We start from the raw sequence: 24,861 nt of genomic DNA on the forward strand, positions 1-24,861 counted from the left end.
AGCGGCCCGCGGGCGCGCAACTTAGCTGGTAGCGTTGGAGGCCCAGGAAGGGGAGATCCCGCCACCGCTCCAGCCTCCCTGCTTCTCCCCCTTCCACAGGGCCCTAAATAGGAGACTCAGGGAACTTGACTCAGCCCTACCCTCCTGTTCTCCACCTTCCCCGCTCAAATTTCCATCTCCCTGATCCCCGGTTTGCAGACTCTTCCCCGGACTAGGTCGGGACCCTGACCCCCTTTGCCTGCACTCACTCTAGCCCCTAATTTTTCCTTCAGTGACCCAGACTTCCTAACATCCTTGCGGCTCTTGAGTCTAGACTGCCCTCCCTTTTCTGTCTTATCAAAGACTTAAGTTTGTGACTACCCACCTATTCCCCAACCAAGGGGCCTTCATCGTGTACTCCCAACTTTTAGCCTTGAGACCCCGTGGACCCAAGAACTTGCCCATCCTCAGATCCTGGAGACCTTGACCTTGGCTGCCCCAATGCCTGGTATAACTAGCACACACAGCAGTGCTTACAATGAATTCACTATTACTCCCCCTATTTTACAGATAGAGGTGAGGCACAGAGAGGTTATTAGTAACTTGCCCAAAATCACAGCTAATGAGTAAAGCAACTTGGATTGGAATCCATCCAGTGTGTTTCTAGAGTCTGCGCTATACCAGTACCCCAGCTTTCAGGTCTTCCCTCCACCACCACCACCACACACACCCCACCCCCGAACCCTCCCAACCACTGAACTGTCTATTCCTCATCCTCTCAGGGAACCACGTGACCAACCGCTCTCCCTCCCCCAGCTCTGGCCCCATCAGATACTGAGACTTGCCATCAGCCAGTTCCCTCCCCTTGCAGGGACAAAAGACTTCAGTTCACCAGGTCTCGATTTCAGATCAGGACCACCGACACCTGGTCCCCCATCCCTCACTATTCACCAGCACTTAGCCCTTCCAAGAGGCGCTGATATGTAGTAGTTATCGCCCCCCACACACACGCCCTAATTTGATGACTCAAGAATTATTAATAATAATAGCTAACAGTAAGTCTCTTTTATTGCACTTCTGTTTTAAACCTTCTCATGGTTTTAAATGTTTCCCACTGCACTTGGAATAAAGTCCAAACTCCCCTAGTCTCCAAAGGCCCTCTAATTTCCCTTCCTACCACTCCCTCTTGCTCCCCAGATCCAGATTCCAGCCACACCAGCCCTTCTGTCTGCTCCCCAAACAACTGAGCTTGTTCTCGAGTCTCTGCACTTTCTCTCCCCCCGCCCACCCCCCTACATTCAGATGGCTCCTACCTTTGGGTCTCAGCTCAGATGTCACCACCTTGGAGAGGCCTCGCCCGATCACCCTGTTTAGAGCAGGGTCCCACAGTCATCTCCACCAGGCTCTCGTTTCCTTCGAACATTTGCACTATCTGAAATTTTTCTTCTTCATCGATATGTTTTCTCTTTATTCTGTCTCTACTAGGAAGTTCAGCTCCATGGTAACAGTTTTTGGTTGTCTTTATTATTAATTCCTGGTTAACAGATGCTCAATAAATCTTTGATGAAGAAAGGAATGAACATGCTAGGTGTGTTAGTGTGTGGGTATCACCTTATTCATTTAGGATAATTATCAGACTTATGATCAGTATTAGTATATTGTCAGTATTATTATTACTATTATTTTATTATACCCACCTCACAGATTAAAAAACCAAGGCCTAGAGAGTTGACATAATTGGTCAAGATCCCTCAGGCGGGAGCCGGTGGCCCTGGGACCGTTCCCTTCCACCTCCTGTGCCCTTCCAGAGTCCCCCCTTCCCCATTTCCCACCCCCTGATCCCTGCCGGGCCCTCAGCCCACTCCATGCAACCGGAGTCTGGCGTCCTCCTTCACGCTCCCATCCTTCCGAGTCCCAAGCCCCATCGAGGAAAGCAGACATCCGGTCCCAGGTTCCAGGACAAGAGCTAAGAGCATCTGGCCCTCTCACCCCCTGACGCTTGCCCCACCGCTCCCCTCTGCGTCCTCCAGGGACTTATCATCTCCACCTCAGGAGGAAAACCCAGAGAATTGGCTTGTCTGGGGGCCGTGGGCGGAGGCTCAGAATGAAGAACCCCAGCTCCTGGGCCCTCCCTCTGGCTGCCGACCTCAGCTGGGTGCGGCGCGGGTGGGTATATAAAAGGGTCAGTATATATTGAGAAGCAGAGAAAGAGACCAGGAGTGAGAAGAGAGAAAGGGTTTGGGGATTGGTGGGGAGAAGGACGGAGAGAGCCAAGGGGCAGTGCGCGGGAGGGGAGAAGGCGGCGAGGGAGGCGGGGGCCTCGAGAGGGTGGAAGGAGGGAGGGAAAGGGCGGGGCACGGAGGCCCGAGCGAGGGACGCGCTCCAACTCTGACTTTTTCCTCCGCTCTCGGTAAGTTTCCAGTCCGTTATCCGGACTGGGATTACTTTATTTACTTGCGAGCGCAGCTGTTTGAGGAGGACACCCCCATGGAAGTCCTTGTAATTTCAGAAGCGATCTCTTAGCACTTGGGGTGGGGATCCAGGAAGGGGTGGGGCCGGGCAAGGATCGGGCAGGGTTTTCAGCGGAGCCCTCCACCTGAAAACTTCCTGCCGTTTTCCTCCATGGCTGTCCACTCTCCCCTGAGGACCCTGGGATCAGGGCTTTGCATGAGAACTACCCAAGTCTGGGGACTCTCGGGGCCCCCTCCCCTTCTGGTCACTGAAGGGTCGTGGGAGGCCGACTCCTCCTCCGGCCTCACTCCCCTCTGTATGGATCCCGTGCGTTTTCCCCACAGGATGCTTGGCAGCCACCAGTCTGGAAGTGGGGTGGGGCAGGGACCTCGTGGGCACAGCTAGGGGCTGGGGTTTCCCTGACACTTGCAGGAGGGTAGGATGAGTCACCCATGACTCACCCAGTCCCCCTCCTCCTCTCACCCCAAGAGAGGGGTGGGGTGAGTCAAGGATGCCTATCTCAGGGACCGACAGCAGGCAGCTTCTGAAGAATCTGGAAGGGCGTCAACTTGAATTTTCAGAACTTGGTCCATATGCAACCAGGGACAGGGCTCTGAGGGGACCAAGGGCCACATTGCTGGTCCTACACATTCCTGGACTTGAGTCCATCCCTGGCCCTCTCCAGTCCCTGAGGGATTCAGGAGTTGGGCCCCCGGCCCCTCCTCCCTCAGACTCGGGGGTCTGGACTTAGCCCCCTTCTCCCAGGGATTCGGGCATCTCAGCCGCCCCTGTGCCAGCCTCTGGAAACGACCATCTCCTGACGTCCTCTACGCCAGGCTTCCACGGCAGCCATGTCACTCCTCTTGCTGGTGGTCTCTGCCCTTCACATCCTCATTCTCATCCTGCTTTTTGTGGCCACTTTGGACAAGGTAAGCCTGCTCAGAGCAGCGGCCTCCGCTCTCCTGCAGACTCCTGCCACGCCCCTCCTCTACAGTCGCTCTGGACCTGCCCCTTTCCTCCAGCATCTGCCCATCTGAGCTCTGCCGATGCCACCACCCTGCTCTTTCCTCTGACCTCCTCCTCATTTCCTACTAAATCCCTGCTTTCCACAGTTCAGCCCCTTTCTGGCACCTCGCCCCTTTCCTAACCCTTCCCACAGACTCCCTGACCCCTCCCACTTGCCTTTCCTATCCCTACCCTTGTTTCTCTGTCCATCCCAGTCCTGGTGGACCCTCCCGGGGAATCAGTCCCTGAATCTCTGGATTGACTGCACGTGGATCAATGACAACAAAACATGGGCCTGCAGTAACGTCAGTGAGAACGGTGAGGGGCAATGGGGACTGGTCTGCAGAGGGGAGGGGTAACCCCAAGTCTCCTCCTGGGACTGAGGATGGGGAATCGGCCAAGGTTTGAGTGAGCGGCTCTGGGTCCCATTGCTGAGTGACTGGGACTGATGTATGACCTGCCTAACTCAGCGGTAGAAGGCAATGTGCTCATGTCCTGAAGAGGATGAGCTAAAAGCCCTCCTCCCCTGTGGGTGATTCAGAAAGAGCAGAGGCCACATGCCATAGACTTAAAAAATGGGGGAGAAAGCTCCCAAGATTCTGAGACGATGGGATTATGTATCCAGAGTTCTAATGGATGTTCTGAATGGATGGCTGGGACCAGTTTGTCCAAGTTCCAAGACGGTGGGACTGGAACCTTCCAAGGTTCTGAAGTTGAGGGGAAAGACAGATGCATCTGAGTTCTAAAGGGGTGGAGCTGCATCCATTGAAATTTCTAAGCGAAACAAGGTGAAGGGTGAAATGCATTTCTCCTAAGAGTGAAGCAAGAATCTCTGTTCTTACCACTTCTGTTCGGTGTTGCACTGGAGGTAGCCAATGCAATAAGGGAAGAAAAATAAATAAAAACCACAAACATGGAAAAAGAAGAAGTAAAGATATCTCTGACATATCATGTCATATCTACATGACATGTTCATGTAGAAAATCCTAAAGAATCTTCAAAGCAGCTTCTAGAACTGATAAGGGAATTTAGCGAAGTTACAGGCATCAAGGTCAATATCCTTGATACTCCTAAGTGTCCAAACATATGTGGCTCTAAGTTGCAGGCAATTCATCGAGTAAGCAGATGGGGCTGGGACTCTGGACCTGATGTGACTTCCACCTCTGTTTCCTCCTCCTCTCAGGCTGGATGAAAGCGGTGCAGGTCCTCATGGTGCTTTCCCTCATCCTCTGCTGTCTGTCCTTCATCCTGTTCATGTTCCAGCTCTACACCATGCGGCGAGGAGGGCTGTTCTATGCCACTGGCCTCTGCCAGCTCTGCACCAGTGAGCACTATTCCCTGGGAGTCGAAGGGAAGGGAGGGGACCTGTCAGGATGCTGGGACTCCTGAGAGTGGACATCTAGCAGGAGAAAACAATTCTGCACAGCCCAGGGACCACCGGAAGTGCCTCCATGGCACCTCTCTGCCCGAGGGCATTGTAGTTCCCAGTGGGCCAGTGGTGGTTTGTGTCTCAGTCATGAGGGAGCTGGTGCTTGGGGTTTTCAAGGAGCCAGGGCTGAGGAAGGTGATGTGGGCAAGTAATTTAAACCCCAGGGACGGTGGGAAAGGGGATCAGGGACTAGGTGGTTCATTAATACCCCAGGAGAGAACTCTGAATCGAAATGTCATGATAATGGCAGCCAGCTGCTGTTTCTGGTGGACCTATTCTGTATCAGACACTTCACGGAGTTTTATGTACTTTTTAAGTTTTTGACTTCACGCGCAAAGGTCTAAGTTCATCATAGTCCACCGTCTGGGAAACATGATCTTCCTAGGTACCTGCAAAGACCCTCTCGTTTTATTAGTTCTTTTTTTTTTTTTTTTTTTGCATACTCGGCTTGTAGAAAGACACTCAAAATATTCTTTGGATGGATGGATGGATGAGTAGATACTATTGTCCCATTTTATGGATGAGTAAAGGGAACCCGGAGATTAAGTTGCTCAAGGCCAGTCTGCAGTAGCCTGGTTGCAGGGCGCTGGGGGAAGCGAACCACAACCCCAGCAGGCAGCAGCGCTGCTCACTTGCCCTCTGGAGGCTTCTTTGCCCCATGGGTTGCTGGGAACTGCAGTCTTCTTGGGGGTACGGAGTGACACGTGGGTCCCGTTGCCCACAGGTGTGGCGGTGTTTACCGGGGCGCTGATCTACGCCATTCACGCAGAGGAGATCCTGGCTAAGTATCCACGAGGGGGCAGCTTCGGTTACTGCTTCGCCCTCGCCTGGGTGGCCTTTCCCCTGGCCCTGGCCAGCGGTGTCATCTACATCCACCTGAGGAAGCGAGAGTGAGCGCCGCGCATCACCTGGCCGCCCCTGCTCACCCCGGCCCCTCCACCTCGTCCCCGCCTCCAGAAAATAAAACCTTTTAACCGCTTGGTCCTCCTTTGCCTCCTTCCTTCCTCCTCCTGAGACTCAGTGGCTCACGCCTGATGGGAACCTGGGGCCGCCCCTGCCACCAGCAGCTCCGCCTGTAGAATGTCCAGCTCTAGGCCCCCAGTCCCTTCTAAACGCGGACACAGGAGTCCGGAGGCCTGGTCGCCTTTCCCTTACACAGACCCGAGGTCCTGAGGCCCTCTTGTCTCAAGTGTCAGAATTCCACCAGGCTGGAGAAGAACCAGGAGTCGGGTTCTTTCTCTGTGCAAGGGCCATATTCTCTCTCTCTCCCTTCCTCCGTCTGTCTGTCTGTCTCTCTCCCCACACCCCCTTCAACCAGGCAGGGTGTGCGTGTTCTAGATTGTTGGTCTCTTTCTTGTTCTGACTTCCTCTAGGAAGCCGCTGTTCCGATTCCCTCTTAAAACCCAGCCTCTTTTCTTCATTCCGACCCAACCTTTCTTCTTGCCTCTCCTCCCCAAATACTGCCTCTAGCCCATGTACACCTTAGTAAAATTTAGATGCCACCCCGCCCCTTCTCCAGCCTCACATTAGGACAGGTAAGGAGTGAGGAGGGGAGGCTGGACTTTACAGTCACACACCCCGGGCTGTGCGCCTTTGCGCAGTAACCCGCCTGCACAGTAACTGGCCTGCGCAGCCCCCCACCGCACCCCCCATGGCCACCCTCCCTCCCGTGTTCAGAAGGCTCCGTCTTTCTGGGAACCAGAGCCGCTCCTTTCTAAGATCCCCTTCTGTGACTCACAGCCAGTCTGCCTCACAAACAAAAAGTCCAGTCTGTCTCTAGGATTACAGCTATCTCCACCTGGGACCCACCGTGATGCATTCCTCCAAGACCCAGAGTCTCTTCTAAGATGCTGATGCTTTCTTTCCCTCCAACCTTTGCAAACTACCGCACATATCCAGATTTATTAAACATAATTTATTCCTTCGGGAGAGGGGAGGGGGGATTCACAGACCAATAAATATTGCACAGGCCACTACTGGAGGGGAGATCCAGACCGAGGTAGTTTCTGCTGAAAGTGTAAGGGACCCCGGGCAGGGAAGGCACGTGAGGTCGTTGGGGCCTACGTTGGAAGTGTCTCTTGGGCTGAGGATGACCTCCGGTTCCTCTTGGCCCACAGCTTCCTGCCTGGTGAAAGGCTCCCGACTTTTTCAGCCTGGACAAGCCTGTCAGCAGTTGACCAGATGGCCTGCCTGATAGTAGTGGCAGCTGATGGATCAGGTTTGCTTTAGAAATTCTCATTGGTTGCTTCTATGCAGCGACAACTGGCTGCCCATGGTTGACAATGTCCAGAAACTCATTGGCAGTTGTTTGCCAGAGAGCAGGGCTAGAGGGCTCTCATTGGCTGCAGGCTGGGGCTCTGCCTTGGGGAACATGATGGGCAATTTTCCCAGAGCTGACTAAAAAGACAATGATATATAGCCTTGGGAGGGCACAGCTTAAGTCCTGTGCCAGGTGGTTGGTAGCACTCAACTGCCTTGATTGGCTGACACTCCCTCCTCAGCCAAAGCAGGCGTGGGACTCAAAACATGGAAGAAAACCAACCATAAACCATAAAGCTTTGATTGGCTGTTCATCAGAAAGGGTGGGGCTAGCGAATGCAGCCTGTCTTGATTGGTGGCTTTAAGTGCAACATGATTGCATATCATTGGAAATTCAGGAGCTGCAAAGCGAAGTTTCCCTGATTGACAGCTTGTCATAGAGGAGGCAGGGATTAGTTCCTAACCAGGTGGCTGGGCGGGGCTGGGCTGAGCTGAGAGGTTTCTGTCAGGGGTTGTCACTGCTAGGTGCGGCCTCAGGGGAAGTGACTGTAGCAGATGGGTCTAATTTGGGGAACCCCGGGGGCGGGTACTTCCCCATGCTGGGAGTCAGGGACTGCAGGTGGCCCAGGGCCCGAGTTCCATCGAAGGCCACCTCACAACCTGACTGGGCTAGGAGCCAGTTCTCCACCTCCGACTGGAGCCACTGGGAAGTCTCTGCAGGGGGGGGAGGCAGGTGTCATGAGGTCAGAGGGACAGGGAAGGACTGAGGGGCCTGGGTTTGGGCAAAGACTGGGGAGGGGTATATTGAGGTTAGGAGCAGAGTGAGGCCTGGGAGGCTCGCTCTGGGGTTCTCATCTGGGGGCAAGCCAGAGACAGGCTGGGGCTCCTTTTGGGGAGGAACCTCCCAGGGCTTACACAGGGAAGGGACAAAGGTCTTCCACAGGGAAAGTGTGGGCTCACATATCAGAAGGGGCGTGAAAGGGCCTGATCCGAGCCCCTACCAAGGCTGAGGTCCAGGAAGGGAGGCCACCCCAGCCAAGCACGTCTACCAAAACCATAATCTGGGTCCCATCTGCTGAGGCCGGGGCTGCCTTGGAAATAGGTCAGGGTCACTACAGCCAGTCGGGAGTAGGGGGCGGGCAGTGCCCGGATGGCATCTCACTGGGGCAGGGCCACTGGGGACTGAGGGGAGTCTCAACCCTGTAGACACCATCTGAATCTGTTCCAGGCGGGGCCTGATGGAGCCGGGAGCTGGGCTGGGATGGGACGGGGATGGGACGGGGAACAGGGGCCACGAAGGGCCGGGGGCCAGGGACTGCGCCTACCTTCGGGCGGGCCCTGCGCACCGGGGGGCCGCCGCGCCAGGAAGCTGTGTGCCAGCAGCGCCTCCTTGACGTGCTCGTCCTGCGCCCGCAGCGCCAGGGCGCTGAGCAGCTCCGAGTTGTTGGACGTGCTGCGGTAGTAGAGCATGTGCGCCAGTTCCAGCGCCTGCACGCTGCGCCGCTGCCCGAACATCTGCGGGTGGGACAGCAGCATCTCGGCGACCCGGAGGAGCAGGGCCCCATACGCACACCTCACGTCGGGACCGCCCTTCCTGGATGCCCAGGCTGTCCCCAGCCCTCTTTAGTTCAGGTCCCCAGGACTGAGGCCTGGCGTTTTGTATTTTTAACCTGCGAGCTCTCTGCCCCAGTGACTCTCAGGCTGCGGATGATATTTTGCAGCCGCTGTGCTGGTTTGCATGTCTGAGCCACGCGAGATTTCCAGAGGATGGGGGCTTTAGACCTGGAGCTTTTTGTTACAATGATTTTTTTCAGTCCTTATCTCTCAGACACATACTAAAGTGTTCGCAGGTCTAGGATTTGCTCCCAAACAATCCAGAGGGGGTGGGGGGTGGTCTTGGGGATGGGGGGGACCGACTGACTAGTAGATGCTGGATGCAGGCTACATGGGAGCTCATCACGCTATTCTATTTCTGCATTTGTTTGAACTTTTCGATCATTAAAAAAAGGTTTAAAATATATCAAATCGTAAAGAGATTACACAATGAATATGTGAAGAGCCACTTTGAGGGAAGAAGGGGAGAGGGGCAGGTCTGGGGCCCGCTGTCTGTTCACTAACCCCCTCCCCCACCTGTGGCTCTCTCCTGGCCTGGACCCCTCTCCCATCCTTGGTGTCCCTAAGGAGGGAACCAGTGACCTCCGGGGGCTCATACTAAAAACCTCTGTACAGATTCCCCCATTCACCCATAAAATGAGCTCGAAATGAGCCTCTGGGGCTTGAGAGCCAGTCCGTGCTGGCACAGACAAGGTCTCTAACACCTAAGTCCTAGGGTAGGAGGTAGGTGACAGGAAGTGGATATACGTTTAACGAAACCCTTGGCACAGAGCCTGGCATTACAACATTTAAACATTAGCTACTACTAAGTACCCATCCACACCTCGGGTGCAGTGGGTGCCGCCTTTTAAAGGCAAATATGTTCCGCCCTCAAGTGCTAGTGAAATGCCTCTGAAGCCAACGCATCCCCGAGACACCGCGGAAATGGCCCGCACGGTACCGATGGCGCAGCCGTGTGCAGGAACCAATGGCCATTCCTACAGCTGAAGGCAAGAGGCAGAGGTTGGACACGTTCAGGACCATCGAATGTGAAAATAAACTGGGTTTTATGTCTGCTTCTGCCGAGCGGATGGTGTTGAACTTGCAGGGGTTAAATGAGCAGGTTGCGCCACTCCACGGCACACGCATGAGATCGGGCCTCTCCCCCGGGGTGGCTCACCACCTGACCCCTGAAAGTTCCCATCAACAGTCATCAGGGCCCATACCGAGTGCAGGGTGGTCCCCTGCCTGACGCCCCAGCCCACTCCTCCCTCCCCCACGAGGTCCGTATCTGGGGCAACATTACCATCTACCCAGTTACAGGCCAGACCCCTGGCAAAGTCCTCGCTCCCTCCTCACCCGCCTGTCAGTCCCCAGCCTCATCCTCTGGCCCTGCCTCTCTCTGCCCTGTCCCCGCCTCTCCAACCCGCCTAGGTCATCACTGCAGCCTCATTGCCTGCCTCAGTCTCCCCGCTCCAGTCCGTCCCCACACAGAGCCCAGAGCTAACCCTGTTCCTCCCCTGCTCAGAGCCTTCCCATGGCTCCCCAGTCCCATCAGAGAGTCCAAGGTCCATGGCCTGGCGCCAAAGCCCTGCGGGGCCTGGTCCCTAAAGAATTTCCCATCGGCCCCCCACTCTGCCCTCTGAATGCAGCCCATGCTGACCGCTGCCCTGTTCTCAGACCTCTGGGCTTTGGACAAGCCATGCCAGCCTTGGTCCGTTCTTAGAAAACCCTCGCTTCCTCACTGTTCCCATTCAGGATAGAAGGACACCGTCACACACAGATGAACAGCTGTGTCCTCGGGGTCCTAAAGTGCCCCCCACCACCACTTCCTCAGGCACGTGGAGGTCTGACCATGTGCCATGTGCCCCGTGCCCCGCCCCCTCCAGGGCGGGACCTCCGATGCATCTCAGGGGCCTCCATCCCCCATGTGTCTCGGGCCTCTGTCCCCTGCCAAGGCCTAGTCTGGGCTGGGCCAAGGAGCCACAGTGAACCAGGTATGGCAGGAGCCCACGGGAGCATCACCCAGCCCCAGAAATCGGGAAGGATTTCTGGAGCCTCTGAGCTGAGGGTTGGGGTGCATGGGCTGGGTCAGCCCAACGAGGGGAGAGGGGCATTTCCAGAGGACTAGCACATGCAAAGGGAGGAAAGGGAAAGGACGCAGAGTGAGGAGGTGCTGCCGGGCTATTTTGGTGGAGCCGAAGCATAGAACTATGTCAAGTGAGGCTGGGGAAGTGGTGTCTCTGATGCCAGATGGGGGCGTGGGGGGAGCAGGGCCAGCCAGGGGCCATCGGGGATGGGCTGGAGGCTAGGAAGGGGGGTCTGAGCTGGGGCTGGGACAGAGGGGAGGCCATGGCACAGAGACTCAGGGGCAGGAAGGACAAGGTTGGGGACAGACAGGTTGGGAGGCAGGGCAAGGGTGACTTCCAGGGTTCTAGCCAGTGACTCGAGGGACAACGGGGCCATAACCAGACGGAGAACCAGAGGAGGGGCGGGTGTGGGGGAGACGCTATGCTCCACCTGGCTGAGGTGGCTGCTGCAGGCTGAGCACAGAGCACCCCAATCTAGGAGATGGAGGGGAGCTGTCTGTGGACACCACAGATGTGGGGGAACCTTTGGAGGGCAAAGAAAGAGGGGCATCCTGCTGCAAAACCAGCCTTCCAGGTGTCTGATCTGGGCACCTGTCCCGAGAGGGGAGTCTGGGAAGAGAATGGGACTCAGAGAAGACTGAGCTCAGTGGGGACATCAAGGGAGCAAGTGGGGACAGGGCCTTGGGGCTGGGGAGAGGAGCCTGAGAGGAGAGCTAGGAGTGAGTGACGCGCAGGAGGGAACGTGTGTGCACAGGGAGGCACAGCTGAACCGAGGCGGGGGCGGGGGGTCGAGTGGGACACATTTAAGGCTTGAGGGCTCGGCCTGGGTTGTCAACTGGGCCCTTCAGAACCTGAAGGTTGGCACTCCCGCCATGCTCACAACCCTTCCATGACTCTTGCTGCCCTAAGGACAAAGCCCTCGACCTTGGCATTGGAGGCCCTGGCCACCCGCCCTCCAGGGCCTCACTCCTCCCTGCTGCGTCCCAGACCCCAGTCCTGTGAGGTCCCCAAGCCATGCTCACTCATTCCATCCTCCCCCTTCCAAGCTCTCCAGATCCTGGATCCGCCCGACCTATGGTCCAGAGGCAGGAACAGCTCCCCACACCCCTCCGCCAGCACAGCCTGGCTGTTATCTGTGGGATTTACTGCCAGCCTTCCTAAGAGCCCATTGGGATAGATGAAAACAGTTTGGAAACCAATGAATCAGCGAGTGAATGACTGGGCACAATGAACAGGGCAAGGCCATCTGAGGCAGACCCTCCTGGCCGACTCAGTCTCCAGACAGAGCAGGTGGCTCGGCCGACAAAGCACAAGTTTGGTGTCAGCCCCCACCTGTCCCCTTGGCCACGAAGCCTTGGATGGAGAGCAGCCTGCACAACTGGAGGAAGCAGCCTGACACCCGCATGCAGGAGTGAGCATGTTAAAAACACTCCACTGGGCCCCTATCCCACGGTTTCCAGGTCAGTCCATCTGGGCCGGAACCCAGGAGGCTGCATTTGTCAAATGGCTCCCCTGGTGACAATGACACCTGGCCAGGGTAGGGGAGCCCAGACCTGGACATAGGAGCCCAGGTGGTAATAGCGATGATGCTCTCGCGCTCACAGCACCTGCTGCACCGTGTGCGCCTATTAACTCGTTTACTCCCCACAGCGACCCTGTGAGTCAGGGCCTGTCATCATCCCCACGGGCCAGATGCGGGAGCTGAGGCACCAGGAAGTTACAGGCTTGTTCAAGGCCACATGACTAGAAGCCAGGCAGAGCTGGACTTAAACCCAGGCCATCTGGTTCTAAAACATACATCCCTCACCCCACCACCAAGCGCCTCTCAAAACAGGCACTCAGTGAGCGCAACTAATCCTCACGACAACCCTATGAGGCAGATCTTACTACTATCCTCATTTCCCAGATGAGAAAACTGAAGTACAGAGAGAAATGAAACCCGCCCAAGGTTGTGTTGAGTAAATAAGGTAGGAAGGAAGGAAGGAAGGAAGGAAGGAAGGAAGGAAGGAAGGAAGGAAGGAAGGAAGGAAGGAAGGAAGGAAGGAAGGAGGGAGGGAGGCGGAGGGAGGAAAGGTAGGAAGAACAAAGGGGATGGAAGGGAAGGGGAGGGAAGGAGAGGAAGCAAGGGAAGAAATGAAGCACAGCTTGAACCGGAAGTAATGTATGAAATAAACAAAAACAAGAGGGTGGTCTGACCTCTGACTGGACACCGAGAGGCAGGGACCCAGGAGTCATGGTGGGCGGCCCACTTACCTTGGAGGCCCGCAGGCCCATGAAGGCAGCAAAGAGCAGCAGCAGCAGGGAGGTGGCCATCTTGAGGTCTGTGAGCATCACCATGGCCACGTTGACAAAGAAGGCCACGCCGGAGACCACGAGCATGAGGTTGAGCAGGGCACGCTGCAGAGCAGGTGTGCGCACCTTCAGCTCCGGCAGCAGCTGCTCCAGGCCCTCCAGCGGTGTGTCCTTGAAGCTCTTCAGCACCAGGTGCCCCCTCTTGGTTCGGGCCGCCAGCACCACCCGCTTAAAGTATCTCCTGATAATTTGGAAGAGAGAGGCGGGGTGCTCAGGTCCGCCCCGGGGAGCCCCCTCCAAGCCCAGGACACTCTCACTGGCTCTACAGTCACACAGTCATTTTAAAAGCTACTTAATGATGGTGGGAGGAAAATCAGAAATAAGCTAAGTGCCCAACAATAGAGGATCAGTTATATAATGCGATCCCCTATTATTGGACATGTAGGTTGCTTCTGACTTTATATACGTGATAGAGGAGAACTGAGCAAAATTCTTTTGTTTAGCAAACTTTCAAATTTGACATATGTTTCTGAGTGTCTGCTAAGTGCCAGGGAGTGCCAAGGAACTCTGGGGAGACGACCAAATGAATCAATCACTGCCTTTGTGGAGCTCATAATGCAGCATGAGAGACAGATAATTAAACATATACTGTGAGTATAAATATCTCCTGGAAGTGGAATTACTGGTTTAAGGGCTAGGAAGGATTCTTTGTCTTTGATTTTCGCTTTGTTTTGTTTTTTGGCTTCACGACCAAATTTGATAAACTGATTTCCAGAAAGAAATGTGTAGTCGACAGGCCCGCTGGCTGACCGTGAGAAAGTCTGGCTCTTCTCTCTCTGTTCTGAATTTGAATATCCTGTTAAAAATAGGATATTCATCAGAATCCCAGTGGGGCCACCTTTTCAGAATGTGGCCTTCGTCCTCTGAGCCTCAGGTCTCACTTGGAAAATAGGGAGAGGTGTCCCTACCCCCTTCTCTTCCCCTGTAAGAAATGGAGTTCTTCCTTTCCCTTGGGAAGAAAAGGCCTCATTTGGAGGATCTACCTCTGGCCCTTTCTTGCTTCCCACCCAGGGCCCGGACACCAAAATCCAGACACTAACCTGGCAGTCCCCTCTGGTCTCTAACTTTGCTCCCTCTCGCTGCACCTGTGGAACAAGAGCCGCCTCACCTCTCTGCAGGGGGTGACTTGAAGAAGCCACGCTTGGAGCCCGTGCTGGACTTACGGGGTATCCGCCCGACTCGCTGGCCCAGAGCCCAGAACTGCATGTAGATGTACTGGTCCAAATTTATTGTCACCTGCCAAAGTAGACAAAGCAGGAAGAGGCAGCTGAACACGGGCTTGGGAACGAGTGCAGGATATTAAAATTAGATATCTTCCCTACCCCCCTCCCGGTGATTTTGCCCCCCGTCCCAGGCTTATCATCACCCGGTGTCTGGGCGGGGCAGCGTGTACGGTTGCTCATGTTGTATACTGCACAAGAGTACGCCATGGAAGATGGCGCCATTCACATGACAGTCATCTTCACTACTGTCTTTCCTAGAATCTAAGATGCCACGGATTTTAAGATACTCCATTATTTTATGAAGCAACTAAAAGAGAAAATATATTGCCAATTAAACTTATATCATACCACCACTTGTAAGTCATATCATAGTTTCAGAGACAATAAAATATGACTTTAGGGAAAAGTACATCTTAAAATCACACACAAAAAATGTGGAACTTGGGAAGATGTTAGTATTTTTATTATGATTTTGTTGACTTTAAGGATGAGCACTTTGGAAGATTTTTTATTACAGTTTTCTGGCAGATGACAATAATGTCTCTAGTCCTGAAAATATCCATATATCCAACAGATGGCAGTGAGGTGACCTGAGAAAGAGGTGCCCTTTTCTAATTCATGAGGCACCACATAGGCTGGTACCCTGTGTTCAGGACTACACCTCCCAGCAGCTCGTGCTTCCCAAAGGCCCTGTCCCTGCCCCAAGGCCTCCTGGGAACCCTGGTTCTCCTCTGGAAGACAGGTACCTGGACCTCATCCTGAGGGTGGTGGACCACAAGAGCGTAGGCCAGGGCATCCTCGGAAAGCGGAGAGAAGTTGGCCTGAGCCAGCAGGGGCTCCAGAGCTCGAAGCACCTCCTGCTCGTTGGACAGACGCTGGGGGTCTGTCAGCGAAGGCTGGTCAAGGGTCTCCCTGTCGGGGTTGATGGGGTCATACAAAGCCTGAGGGAGGATCAGAGAGAGGAAAAACAGGCTGGGTGGCAGCAAGAAGGGTCATGGGTATAATTCAGGATGCTCCTGGCTCCACCCTTTAAATGATGGGCACCCCAGGGACTGATTCGGGGCCCTGTTCCCTTCTCTTTCTTCAGGCTCGCTCTGGGTTGCCTCACTATTCCCAGGCATGGCAGGTAATGAGCCACTCACACCTCTAGTCTGGACCCCTCTCCAAGTTCCAGACCTAATACCCAATCTCGTGTAGAAGTATCCATTCTCCCCTCCACCCACAGGAATAGAAGTGAGGGTTGACACGGGCTGCCCAGACAGATGACATTTTCCAGCCTCCCCTGAGGCCAGGCGTGGCCCTCCACAGAATGTGAGCAGAAAAACCATGTGTCACCTTCGCCCTCAGTTCTCTTCCCACTCTTTCCTTGTTCTGCCAGCTTAGAACAGTTTCACCTACAACCCAGTTGTGACCACGCGCCAATGAAGACAACGCCTTAAGAGAGGCCGGAACGACAAGATGGAAAGAACCTGGGTCCCAGCACAATCTCAGGTGGAACAGGGCCGCCTGTGCACCCTGATCCACTCGCCGCAGGGCCGTTAAGGGGGAGAACTATCCCCCACCTCCTCTAAACCATCATGTTATGGAGTCTGCTTGTTACAGCAGCTAAGCCTCTGCACTAACTAATACAAACTCTGTCCTTGACATTTCTTTTTGGATGTCACAGTCACCTCAAATCCAACACACCAAGCTCACAGATCACATCCCCCCCCCCCACCTCCCAACAAAATGACCATTCTGGATCTCCCGTCTCAGACCGACGCCCCTCGACCATGCCTGGCCTCTCCCCCAGGGGGCAGATTCTTAGATTCAGCGCTCCCTTTGACAGTCCCACGTGGCTGTAATGGCACTTCGCATCTGATGCGGTCCAAGGATAATGCTTTATTTCTCCCCCGCCACCCCAGTCTTCTCGTTTCAGGACATGGCACCACCACCCAATCAAAGGGCTCTGATTGGAAATCTTAGGGGCATCCTGGTTCCCTTCTTAGCACCCTTGTATCCAGTCCTTCAACAAGTTCATCAAATCTCTGAACTGCTCTTGACCCCATCTCCCCCTCCATCGCCATGGCTACCTCCTCACCCAGCCACCTTCGCCTCTCCCCTAGGCCACTGCACTGGGCTTTGCACTGGGCTTTCGCTCTGCCTGCTTCTCTGCTCACCCCTTGCAAACCATTCTCCATGTGGCTGTCACAAAGAGCTTATTTAGATTACAAACAGACCCCGCACCCTGCCCCTCCGATGGCTTCTCGCCACATTGGAAATCATTCCAGAATCTTTCCGCAATCTTCAAGGTCCCTGTAGAACTCGCTTCTGCCTTGCCCACCTCATCTTATGCACCCGCCTACTCCGAAAACTGCAGAATGAACGAAAGAGAGAGCTGCCAGTTGCTTAGCCCATTTTGTTTATGGGAAGATTGAGTTTCGGGATGAAGGATGACTGTTCCAGACATACCGGGCGAGGAACATGCCTCAGGAGGAAATCACCCAGAAACGAGCCCAGGACCCTGCCCTCTGTGTGTCTCTGAGGAGAGACAGCCAGGTGTGACTGTACATTAGTGACAGGAAAGAGAGGAGGGGACTCTGAGTGGAGGAGTGGCCCAGGCCAGGGTCTGGAGCTGGGAAGGTCCAGCGGCACAGGAATAACTGAGCCAGGAGACAGACGGGTGATACAGGGAGAATCAAGCCTGGCTAATCTGAACTAACGCCCAGGGCTGGGCATGCTGGCCAAGGACAGGACCTGGGGCCAAAGCGAAGGCCTATGCCCAAGCCCTTCCGCCCCTGCTGACAGGGCAGGTCCTGCAGGCCACGTGGCGGCTCCTGGAGTGACCTTGAGAAATTCCATTCCCAGGACCAAGCTGCAGTTAGAGTGAGGAAATCTCAAAGCTGGAGGAGAGAGAGACCACGTTCACCAGGGGTCTGCTGCCGAGTCAGATCCTTTCCTGGGAACTCCACATCCACTCGGGACTTCAAGCCAGAAACCCAGATGTTGCAAGTGACCCTGGCTGCTCCCGTCCCTCGCAGAACAGATCCTGCTGATCCCGCGTTCCAAACAGATCGCCACCTCCTCGCCTGGCTCTCTGCTGTCTGTCCACATACCACAGTCACCTCCTCCTGGCTGGATGAGTCCAAATGCTTTCTTCAGGGTCTCCCCAATCCCCTCCCCACTCCCCTGCCGGTCTGTCCTCCATACCGCCCCCGGGGAGACCCGGTCAAGCGGCAGCAGTGACAGTAATAAATGAGAGAGGTGCACATTTATGTAGCACTTACTGTGTGCCAGGCCCGATCTGAAGCAGGTTCTCATGATGCGAGAATCGTACTATTGCTGTCTTCATTTATCGATGTAGAAACCGAAGCACAGAGAGGCCAAGTAACTGCCCGAGGTCACACAGCCAGCAAGTGGGAGATCAGAAATCACGCATCCAACTGTGCTGATCTCCCGCGAGAACTTCCCAAGGCCGACCTCAGGGAGGAGGCCATACTCCGTCCCCTAGCCTGCAAGGCCTCCCTCCCAGGGCCTGACACCACGCTCTCTCCTGGTCGCTCTACACTGGCCACAGGCCTTTGCTCTGCCAGGCACAGGGCCTTTGCACACACTCCTGGGACACTCTCCCTGTCGCCCTCCCCACCTCCCCGCCTCCCCGCCTCCCCGCCTTTTCATCTTTTCGATACCGAACTGAAGTCCTACTTCTCCGTGGTATTCCAGCGCCCTTGTCACTCTCGAAAAGCCTCCCCCACTAGGCTGCCCAGGGCTGCGCCGAGGGGCTGGGCAGGGCACGTACTGCACACAGGCCTCATCGCCATGGTGGATGCCTCAGACCTGAATGTTTTATCGTACAGTTGTCCTTCAGGTGGAAATAAAGGGTGTAGAGCAGCACTGCCCAACAGAACTTCCTGCAATGATAGAAACTTCTAGATCTGCAGCGCCCGACAGGTTGCCACTGGTCCTTGGCGACTACTGAGCAGTAGAAACATGGCGAATGTGGCTGAGGAACGGAAATAAAACTTTTCATTTAATTTCAGTCACTTAACCTTTAGACGGCCACACGTGGGTAGGGCCTGCCCTGTCAGACAGTGCCAAGCTGGAGGAGGGGTGCCCGCAGACCCGGCACAGTCGCCGAGGCCGGCTGTGTGATCCGCTCGCACGGACCATGTCCCTCCAGTTCCAACCTGGACGTGTCCATTCACTTGGGAGAGAATGTCTGACTCACGCCTGTCGCCACCACCCAGCCCCAGCATCCTGAGGGCAGGGCGTGGGCTCGCGTGGACCTCACGCAGACGTGGACTCAAAGGATGAAAGATGTCACTGTGTCTCCGTGGCTGCTGCTGCCATTTTCTATCCTCAAGCATCCCCTTGGGGACCTCGAGTACCATCTGTCGCCTGAGGACCCCCAGATCTGTCTCCAGTCCTGCCATCTCTCCTGAGCTCCAAACTCACACAGCCGAGAGCCTACTCAGAGCTTCCGCACAGACGTCTGACAGGTATCCTCTCAAACCCTGTGTACGGCACGTCCCAAACTGGGGTCCCGAAACTGCTCCCCACAACTTCCGCCATCCGCCCAGCTCACAAGAGGTCAAGTCCATCCTTCCAGGTTCCCAGCTCACAGCCCTGGGTCATCCTGAGCACCTACCTCTCTTTCTCACGCATTCAACCCATCAGCAAATCCTGATGGCAACACGTTCCAAATAGATCCCGAATCCGACCACTTCTCACCCTCCCCGCAGCCCCACGACCCCTGACTGAACCACTGTGTGTCCTGCAGACTCTTGTAGTGGCCCCCACACTGGTCTCCCTGCTCCCACCCTCCATCCCACCCTCCACCCCCAGTGACCCCAATATGGTCACCAGAGGGCGCCTGCTGTAACCTAAGTCTGCTCATATCCCTCTACTCAGAGCCTCTGGTGGCTTCCACCTCACTCAGAGTCAAAGTCCTCCCCATGTCACCTCTGCCCTCGTCTCCAGCCTTCTCCCGCTTGCTCACTCAGCTCTAGCCCCGCCGGCCTCCTTGCCATCCCTCTCTGCACACCACGCACACTCATGCCTCAGGGCCTTTGCACTTACTATTCCTGCAGCTCTGCACACAGCCCACTTGCCTCCTTCAGGTCTCTCTGCTCCAATGTCACCCCTCAGTGAGACAAGGCCTTCCCTAACTGCCCTACCTACAATTGAAAAACACCTCTGCTTTCTTTTTCTCTTTGATTAGGGTTACTAGATTTAGGCAAAAATAAATAAAACATAGGACACCAAATTGATCTGCAGATCAACAACGAATAATTTTTCAGTTTAAGTATGTCCCATGCAGTATTCAAAGACTGTTACATGGGACATTATGATACTTAAAAATACATATATATATTCACAGTTCATTTGAAATTCTAATTTAACTAGGTATAGAGAGCTGAATAGTATCCCCTAAAAATTCACATCCCCTTAGAACCTCAGCACATGATCTCATTTGGAAATAGGGTCTTTGCAGGTGTAAATAAGGTAAGGATTGAAAGGAGATCATACTGGATAAGGGTGGGCCCTAAATCCAATGAGAGTGTCTGCATAAGCGACAGAAAAAGACACAGAGGAACAGAGAAGGCGACGGAAGACAGAGATGGAGACTGGAATGATGCATCCACAAGCCAGGGATGCTGGGCATTGCCAGCAGCCACCATAAGCCAGGGGAGAGGCACGGGACAGTCCCCTCCTCCAAGCATCCAGAAGAAACCGCCTGCCTACACCCCGATTCCGGGCTTCTGGCCATCTGAACTCAGAGTAAATGAGCTTCTGTCATTTTATGCCACGCGGTTCATGGCAATTTGCTACAGCAGCATAGCAAATGAACTGGGCATGCTGCGCCGTATCTGGCAACCCTGTCCTCGGCCCTGAGCATCTTCAACACATTTTCCTTCTTTATCTTGTTGAGAGTCCGTCTCCCTCACTAGAATGTGACCCCATGAGGCAGAGACACACCTGTCGGGCTCACTGCTGTGTCCCAGGACCTGGAACTCTATGGGGGACACAGTAAGTGCTCAACAAATATCTATTGAGTGAATTCATGTAAGGGAAAGGCAGAGCAGAGAGAGGTCCCCTGCCAAGGTCACCTGCATGGCTAGTGAACAAAGTCAGCTTTTGAACCTGGGCTATTCTTTTTCCTGCCCCAGGCCGCTTTCTCGAGGGACTCAGGTCATTAGCAAATGGTCACCCAGTGTGTCATCTGCCTCTCTCGGTTTAAAGTCTCCTGCCTCAGTGGGAATATGCATCTTCACTCATTGTTCTTTCTACATTTCTATATATTTAAATGTTTATGCAATAAATATCTTTTTTAAATAATTTTTTTTTAAAAAACACCTGCTGCCAGAGGCCACAGGTGCCCCAGGTAAGAGCCTGGAGGCGCGTGGACAGGGGCACCAATCCTGCCTCTGCCACTTGTGAACTGTGCGATCTTGGGCACGTCCCTCTCAGAGCCTCAGTTTCTGCCTCTGCAGATGGGGCTGATGGCGGCTGGCCTTGGGCGCCACAGGACAGTCAATGAGCCCGACATGGAGTGAGCGCTCAGCAACGAGGGGCCGTCGTCTGCTGCTACTATTCAAAGCAAAGAGGGGACCTGTAAGAGGGCATGGCAGTGTGCCGCAAAGGGTTAACTCAGCAGACCTGGACCATCCCGGTCGCTCAGCTCCTGCTCCTGGGAGGGAACCACTAAGAACGTCCTACCTGGGGCCTTGGGCCACGCTGGATAGTCTACGCCAACAAGGTGACTGATGATGGGGGCCTTGTGCCGTGAGGTAGCAGTGTGACCTCTGGAGGGGCTGGGGACTGAGAAGCTAAGGCAGCCGCACAGGTCGTTGGCTGGGGCCATGTGACCAACCTCTGTGAAAACCCTGGACACAGCCCAGGTGAGCCTCCCTGTCTGGCGGTGCTCCATGTGCTCCACGTGCGCTGCCACATATCAGCGGGAGAATTAGATGCTGTCCGTGCAACCACACTGGAGGAGGACAATTGGTAGCTGTCACCTGGTCTCTCCCAGACCATGACCCATCACCATGAGCATACCAGCCTTTCTGAGCTCTAGCAGTCCCTCTAGAGAATCAGTAACTCTGAGGGTGGAGCTGGGGACCCTCAACACAGGTAGGGCCCTGGGAGGAGGAGGAGGCTGGGAATTTGGCTTTGACACCACCTTCTTCTGACACACCACTTCCCTCTCTGGCTGCTCCTTGGCCATGTCCCCCTCCCGGTACCAGTTCCCCTTCCTGATTTCAAGGCCGGCACACCCCAGGGTTCAGCTAACAACCCTCATGGTCCCATCAAGTGCCATCAAGAGCCACCGGGGTTACTCCTCAGCCCAGACTCCTCCCTTGACCTCCAGACCTCTCTATCTTGCTGTCTGACAGGCATCTCAAACTCCTAAGTCCAAAACTGAGCGCTCGACCTTCCCCGCAGACCACAGACACTCCCACCCCAGCCTCAGCATCTCAGGGCAGGCAGCTCCATCCTTCCCGAGGGGTAGACCGGGCCACAGGAGGCCCTGCCTCCTCCCTGTCCCTCGTCGCCCTGCCTGCACATAGAATGCTGCTGCCTTCCCACCACCACCAGTGTCTGACCACTTTTCATCACTTCTGCTGCTGTTACTCCTGTCAGAGCTGCCATTACCTCCCTCTCATATGTACATAATGGACTCTTTAATAGATCTCTGCCTCCGAGTCTGTTCCCTGAGTAGCAGGCAGAAGGAACCTATTAACACCTAAATCAGCTCCTGTCCCTCCTCTGCTCGGAGCCCTCATGGCTCCCAGCTCACTCGGCGTAAAAGCAAAGTGCTCACCGCAGCCCACAAGGCCGGGCTCAATCTGCTCCCACTTCCTCTCTGCTCTCATCTCCTGCCCGCTCTCCTTCACTCACTCCCCTTCACCAACAGCGGCCGCTTTGCTATTTCCCCAACACTCCAGGTCCTCTCTCACCTCAGGGCCTTTGCACCTGCTTTTCCCGCTGTCTGGAACGCCCTCCCCCAGACATCAGGCAGGCTCCCTCTCTTCACTCAGGTCTTAGCTCAGCTGTCACCTCCTCGTCAGAGAAGCCTTCCCTGAGCACCTGTCTAAAACAGGCCCCCATCTCGTCCCTCCCTATCCTGCATCAATCTCTGCTTCATTGTTCTTCTCAGCACTTAACATTCCTGGGTATCATATTTGATATTTATTTATTGTCTCCCCAACTGAAATGTTGGCTCCCCAAGGGCACGGCTTCATCTTTCCTGTTCGCTGCATCTCCAAGGGCTTAGAAAGGGCCAGGTTCGACATAGGTGCTCAAAGAATTTTCACTAAATGAATGGATGAGCAAACAGGCACATAGGAAGGGGCCCCGTCCTCACCTGCAGCCGGGCCAGGAGGTGGTGGTAGTGGAACAAGGTGCAGGAGTCCACGTGGACCGAGAACTCCTCCAAAGCCGCCTTCTCCACAGGACTGGAGTGAAATTCCTGTTACCTCAGGAAGCAAAACTGCTCTTTAGGCCTTTTTCCCCTTCCTCATGGGGAGAAATCCTTTCCCTAGCGGCCCCCACACACAGTCAGAGCTCTGGGCATTGAAAAATGTCGTTTTATTTGGTGGACAGGAGGGTATTTGAGGTAGCCGGAGATAGTGAAAAACAGACTGCTGAAAGAGCTAGAGGTTCAGTTCCCACTTTGACACTTACTCACCAACACTGACACAATGCTTACTATGTGGCTTGCTGGCATGCCATCATCCTCCAGAGATGCAAGGAGGCCAATGACATAATTATTTTTCGAAGGAGGAAACTGAGGCTTGGGGAAGTCACCAGCTGAGGGCCGCAATGTCTAAAGAGAAGCTGAGACTCCGATCCAGACCTGGCTGACTCCAGAGCACATGTATTTAACCAGTGATTTATGCCTGTCACTGTCCTCCTCCTGCTTCGGTGGCCTCATTTATAAAATGGGGATGATGGTGGTCTCTCTCTGATCGGATTGTTTCAATGATTCAAATATATGTGGAAAGTGTTTAGCACAGTGCCATATAGTAAGAGCTCAAAAAGTATAATAATAATTATGTTATAGCTGTGTAGGTATAATTTGGTAGTAGTAATGGTAATGATGAAGATGATTATTACACCCACTTTGCAGAGAGAAAAACCACGCCCCAGAGAATACTTGTTCAAGTCTCCAGAACAAGCTAGAGTCAGGAATTGCTGCTACATCTATCTACCTGCATTTCAGAGGTCTTCCTGCCCCTATATGCCGACTCACTTCGCGCCCACTGGGGACTGTAAGGGGAACTGGAACTACATCTCCCAGGAGGGGCCAAGACGGCCCTCTATAGCGTGTAGGGCCCTGTCGCCGCAGGGCCTGCTGGGAGTCGTAGTCCCCGGGCTCCCGGACCCGGGACGGGCGGTACCTGTATCAGGAGGCGGAGCAGCTGCTCCTTGGAGAACGGGATGAACCGCTCGCGGTACTGCTGGGCCCAGTCGCGGGGCTCCGTGGGGTTCCACATCTTGCGGTACACCCCCATCTTGGCCGCCAGCGACGTCAGAGCCCGAGAGGGCCCGAGGAGCGCGGGCGACAGGGGCCGTACTCGGACCCTAGATCCCCAGACCCCCCGGGTCACGTGCAGCATGGCCAGACCCTGTCCCCGGAGCCTAAACGAGGGAAATGGGCAGGGGTCAAATGCCATCTGGAGGAAAAGCGCCCTCTCCACCTCCCTGTGCCACAGCTGTCCCTACCCCAGGCGGGGCGCAGAGCCCATCCGCCCGCCTCGGAGCCCTTCTTGCCCGTCCTCTCCCACACCGCTCAGTTGACCTGGGTACCAGGGAAGGGTCAGAGATCTTATGTCCTGGGGCGTTTTGAGGGCCCAGACGGACACCCTTTAGTGGTACATCTGGTTTCTGCGGGGTCTAGGCGATGAGGTGGATCTCAGAAGCATGCTCGTTAGGAGATGCTCATAGGAGATGCTCATTAAAGCTACAAAGGGGGTGCAGGGCCGCCCTCCCGGGGCCATGCAATCCCCCGCCCTCCCCTCACCTTAGCCAACGCTGAATTGTCATTGAGCCTCCTGCGCATGTGCTAGAAGGCGTCCTCGGTCCCCGAGGTTCGGCTTCATGCAGCAGTAAGACGCATGCGCAAAACCTGGGTCACTCGCGGGTGGGGGGGAATCCTTTTCGCCTAATGTCATCTCGACTGCGCCTGCGCAATATGCCTGCCTTGCTCCACCACGGGCCCTGTTTGGGCGCGGCGCGTGCGTAGCAGAATCGTCTCCTTGTCCGCGCTTCAAAGGGAAGGGGGCGGGGCGGTCGCGAGACTCCCGGGAGGACTGAGGCGGGGCCGGGACTGCCGCGCGCAGCCAGCCAACGGCGGGCAGCCCAACGTCCGTTGTGGCCACGCCCCCGGCCGCGTCCGCCTCCGAGTAGGCGGGAAAAACGAGGGGCGGGGCTTGGGCACAACCAATCAGCTGTAGAGGGACGAAAAGGCGGGAAAAAGCGGAAGCAAAAGAAGGCT

The 24,861-nt window shown here is 55.1% G+C and overlaps 2 protein-coding genes across 6 annotated transcripts; one reads left to right on the forward strand and one right to left on the reverse strand.

The window, feature by feature from the left end:
• The first annotated feature begins 3,216 nt into the window (after nucleotides 1-3,216).
• Nucleotides 3,217-5,848, forward strand: EMP3 (epithelial membrane protein 3). Its single transcript, XM_016122448.2, has 4 exons — nucleotides 3,217-3,359; nucleotides 3,651-3,753; nucleotides 4,619-4,759; nucleotides 5,589-5,848. Exons 1-4 carry the CDS (start codon nucleotides 3,282-3,284, stop codon nucleotides 5,756-5,758), a joined length of 492 nt encoding a protein of 163 aa, XP_015977934.1. The 5' UTR covers nucleotides 3,217-3,281; the 3' UTR covers nucleotides 5,759-5,848.
• Nucleotides 5,849-6,760: 912 nt separating this feature from the next.
• On the reverse strand, nucleotides 6,761-24,663 carry TMEM143 (transmembrane protein 143). Of its 5 annotated transcripts, none has more exons than XM_016122444.2 (8): nucleotides 24,388-24,662; nucleotides 23,765-24,005; nucleotides 22,729-22,833; nucleotides 15,128-15,322; nucleotides 14,267-14,394; nucleotides 13,060-13,339; nucleotides 8,449-8,638; nucleotides 6,761-7,837 (listed from the first exon to the last, which is right to left on the reverse strand). In XM_016122444.2, exons 1-8 carry the CDS (start codon nucleotides 24,408-24,410, stop codon nucleotides 7,629-7,631), a joined length of 1,371 nt encoding a protein of 456 aa, XP_015977930.1. In that variant the 5' UTR covers nucleotides 24,411-24,662; the 3' UTR covers nucleotides 6,761-7,628. The 5 variants fall into 5 exon arrangements, with proteins under 5 accessions (XP_015977930.1, XP_036087652.1, XP_015977932.1 ...); XM_036231759.1 differs by lacking the exon at nucleotides 24,388-24,662 and adding an exon at nucleotides 24,166-24,381; XM_016122446.2 differs by lacking the exon at nucleotides 23,765-24,005 and having other exon boundaries at nucleotides 24,388-24,663.
• Nucleotides 24,664-24,861: the final 198 nt, after the last annotated feature.

Source organism: Rousettus aegyptiacus, unplaced genomic scaffold, assembly GCF_014176215.1.
Source record: "Rousettus aegyptiacus isolate mRouAeg1 unplaced genomic scaffold, mRouAeg1.p scaffold_m13_p_14, whole genome shotgun sequence".
NCBI classification, from domain to species: domain Eukaryota; kingdom Metazoa; phylum Chordata; class Mammalia; order Chiroptera; family Pteropodidae; genus Rousettus; species Rousettus aegyptiacus.

Coding starts and splice junctions, on each gene's coding strand:
- EMP3 (XM_016122448.2), top strand. CDS start 3,282: ATGTCACTCCTCTTGCTGGTGGTCTCTGCCCTTCACATCCTCATTCTC. Junction 3,360..3,650: donor TTGTGGCCACTTTGGACAAG/GTAAGCCTGCTC, acceptor TGTCCATCCCAG/TCCTGGTGGACCCTCCCGGG. Junction 3,754..4,618: donor CAGTAACGTCAGTGAGAACG/GTGAGGGGCAAT, acceptor TCCTCCTCTCAG/GCTGGATGAAAGCGGTGCAG.
- TMEM143 (XM_016122443.2), bottom strand. CDS start 24,040: ATGGCATTTGACCCCTGCCCATTTCCCTCGTTTAGGCTCCGGGGACAG. Junction 14,395..15,127: donor ACCCTCAGGATGAGGTCCAG/GTACCTGTCTTC, acceptor CTACTTTGGCAG/GTGACAATAAATTTGGACCA. Junction 8,639..13,059: donor TGGGCCTGCGGGCCTCCAAG/GTAAGTGGGCCG, acceptor TCCCACCCGCAG/ATGTTCGGGCAGCGGCGCAG.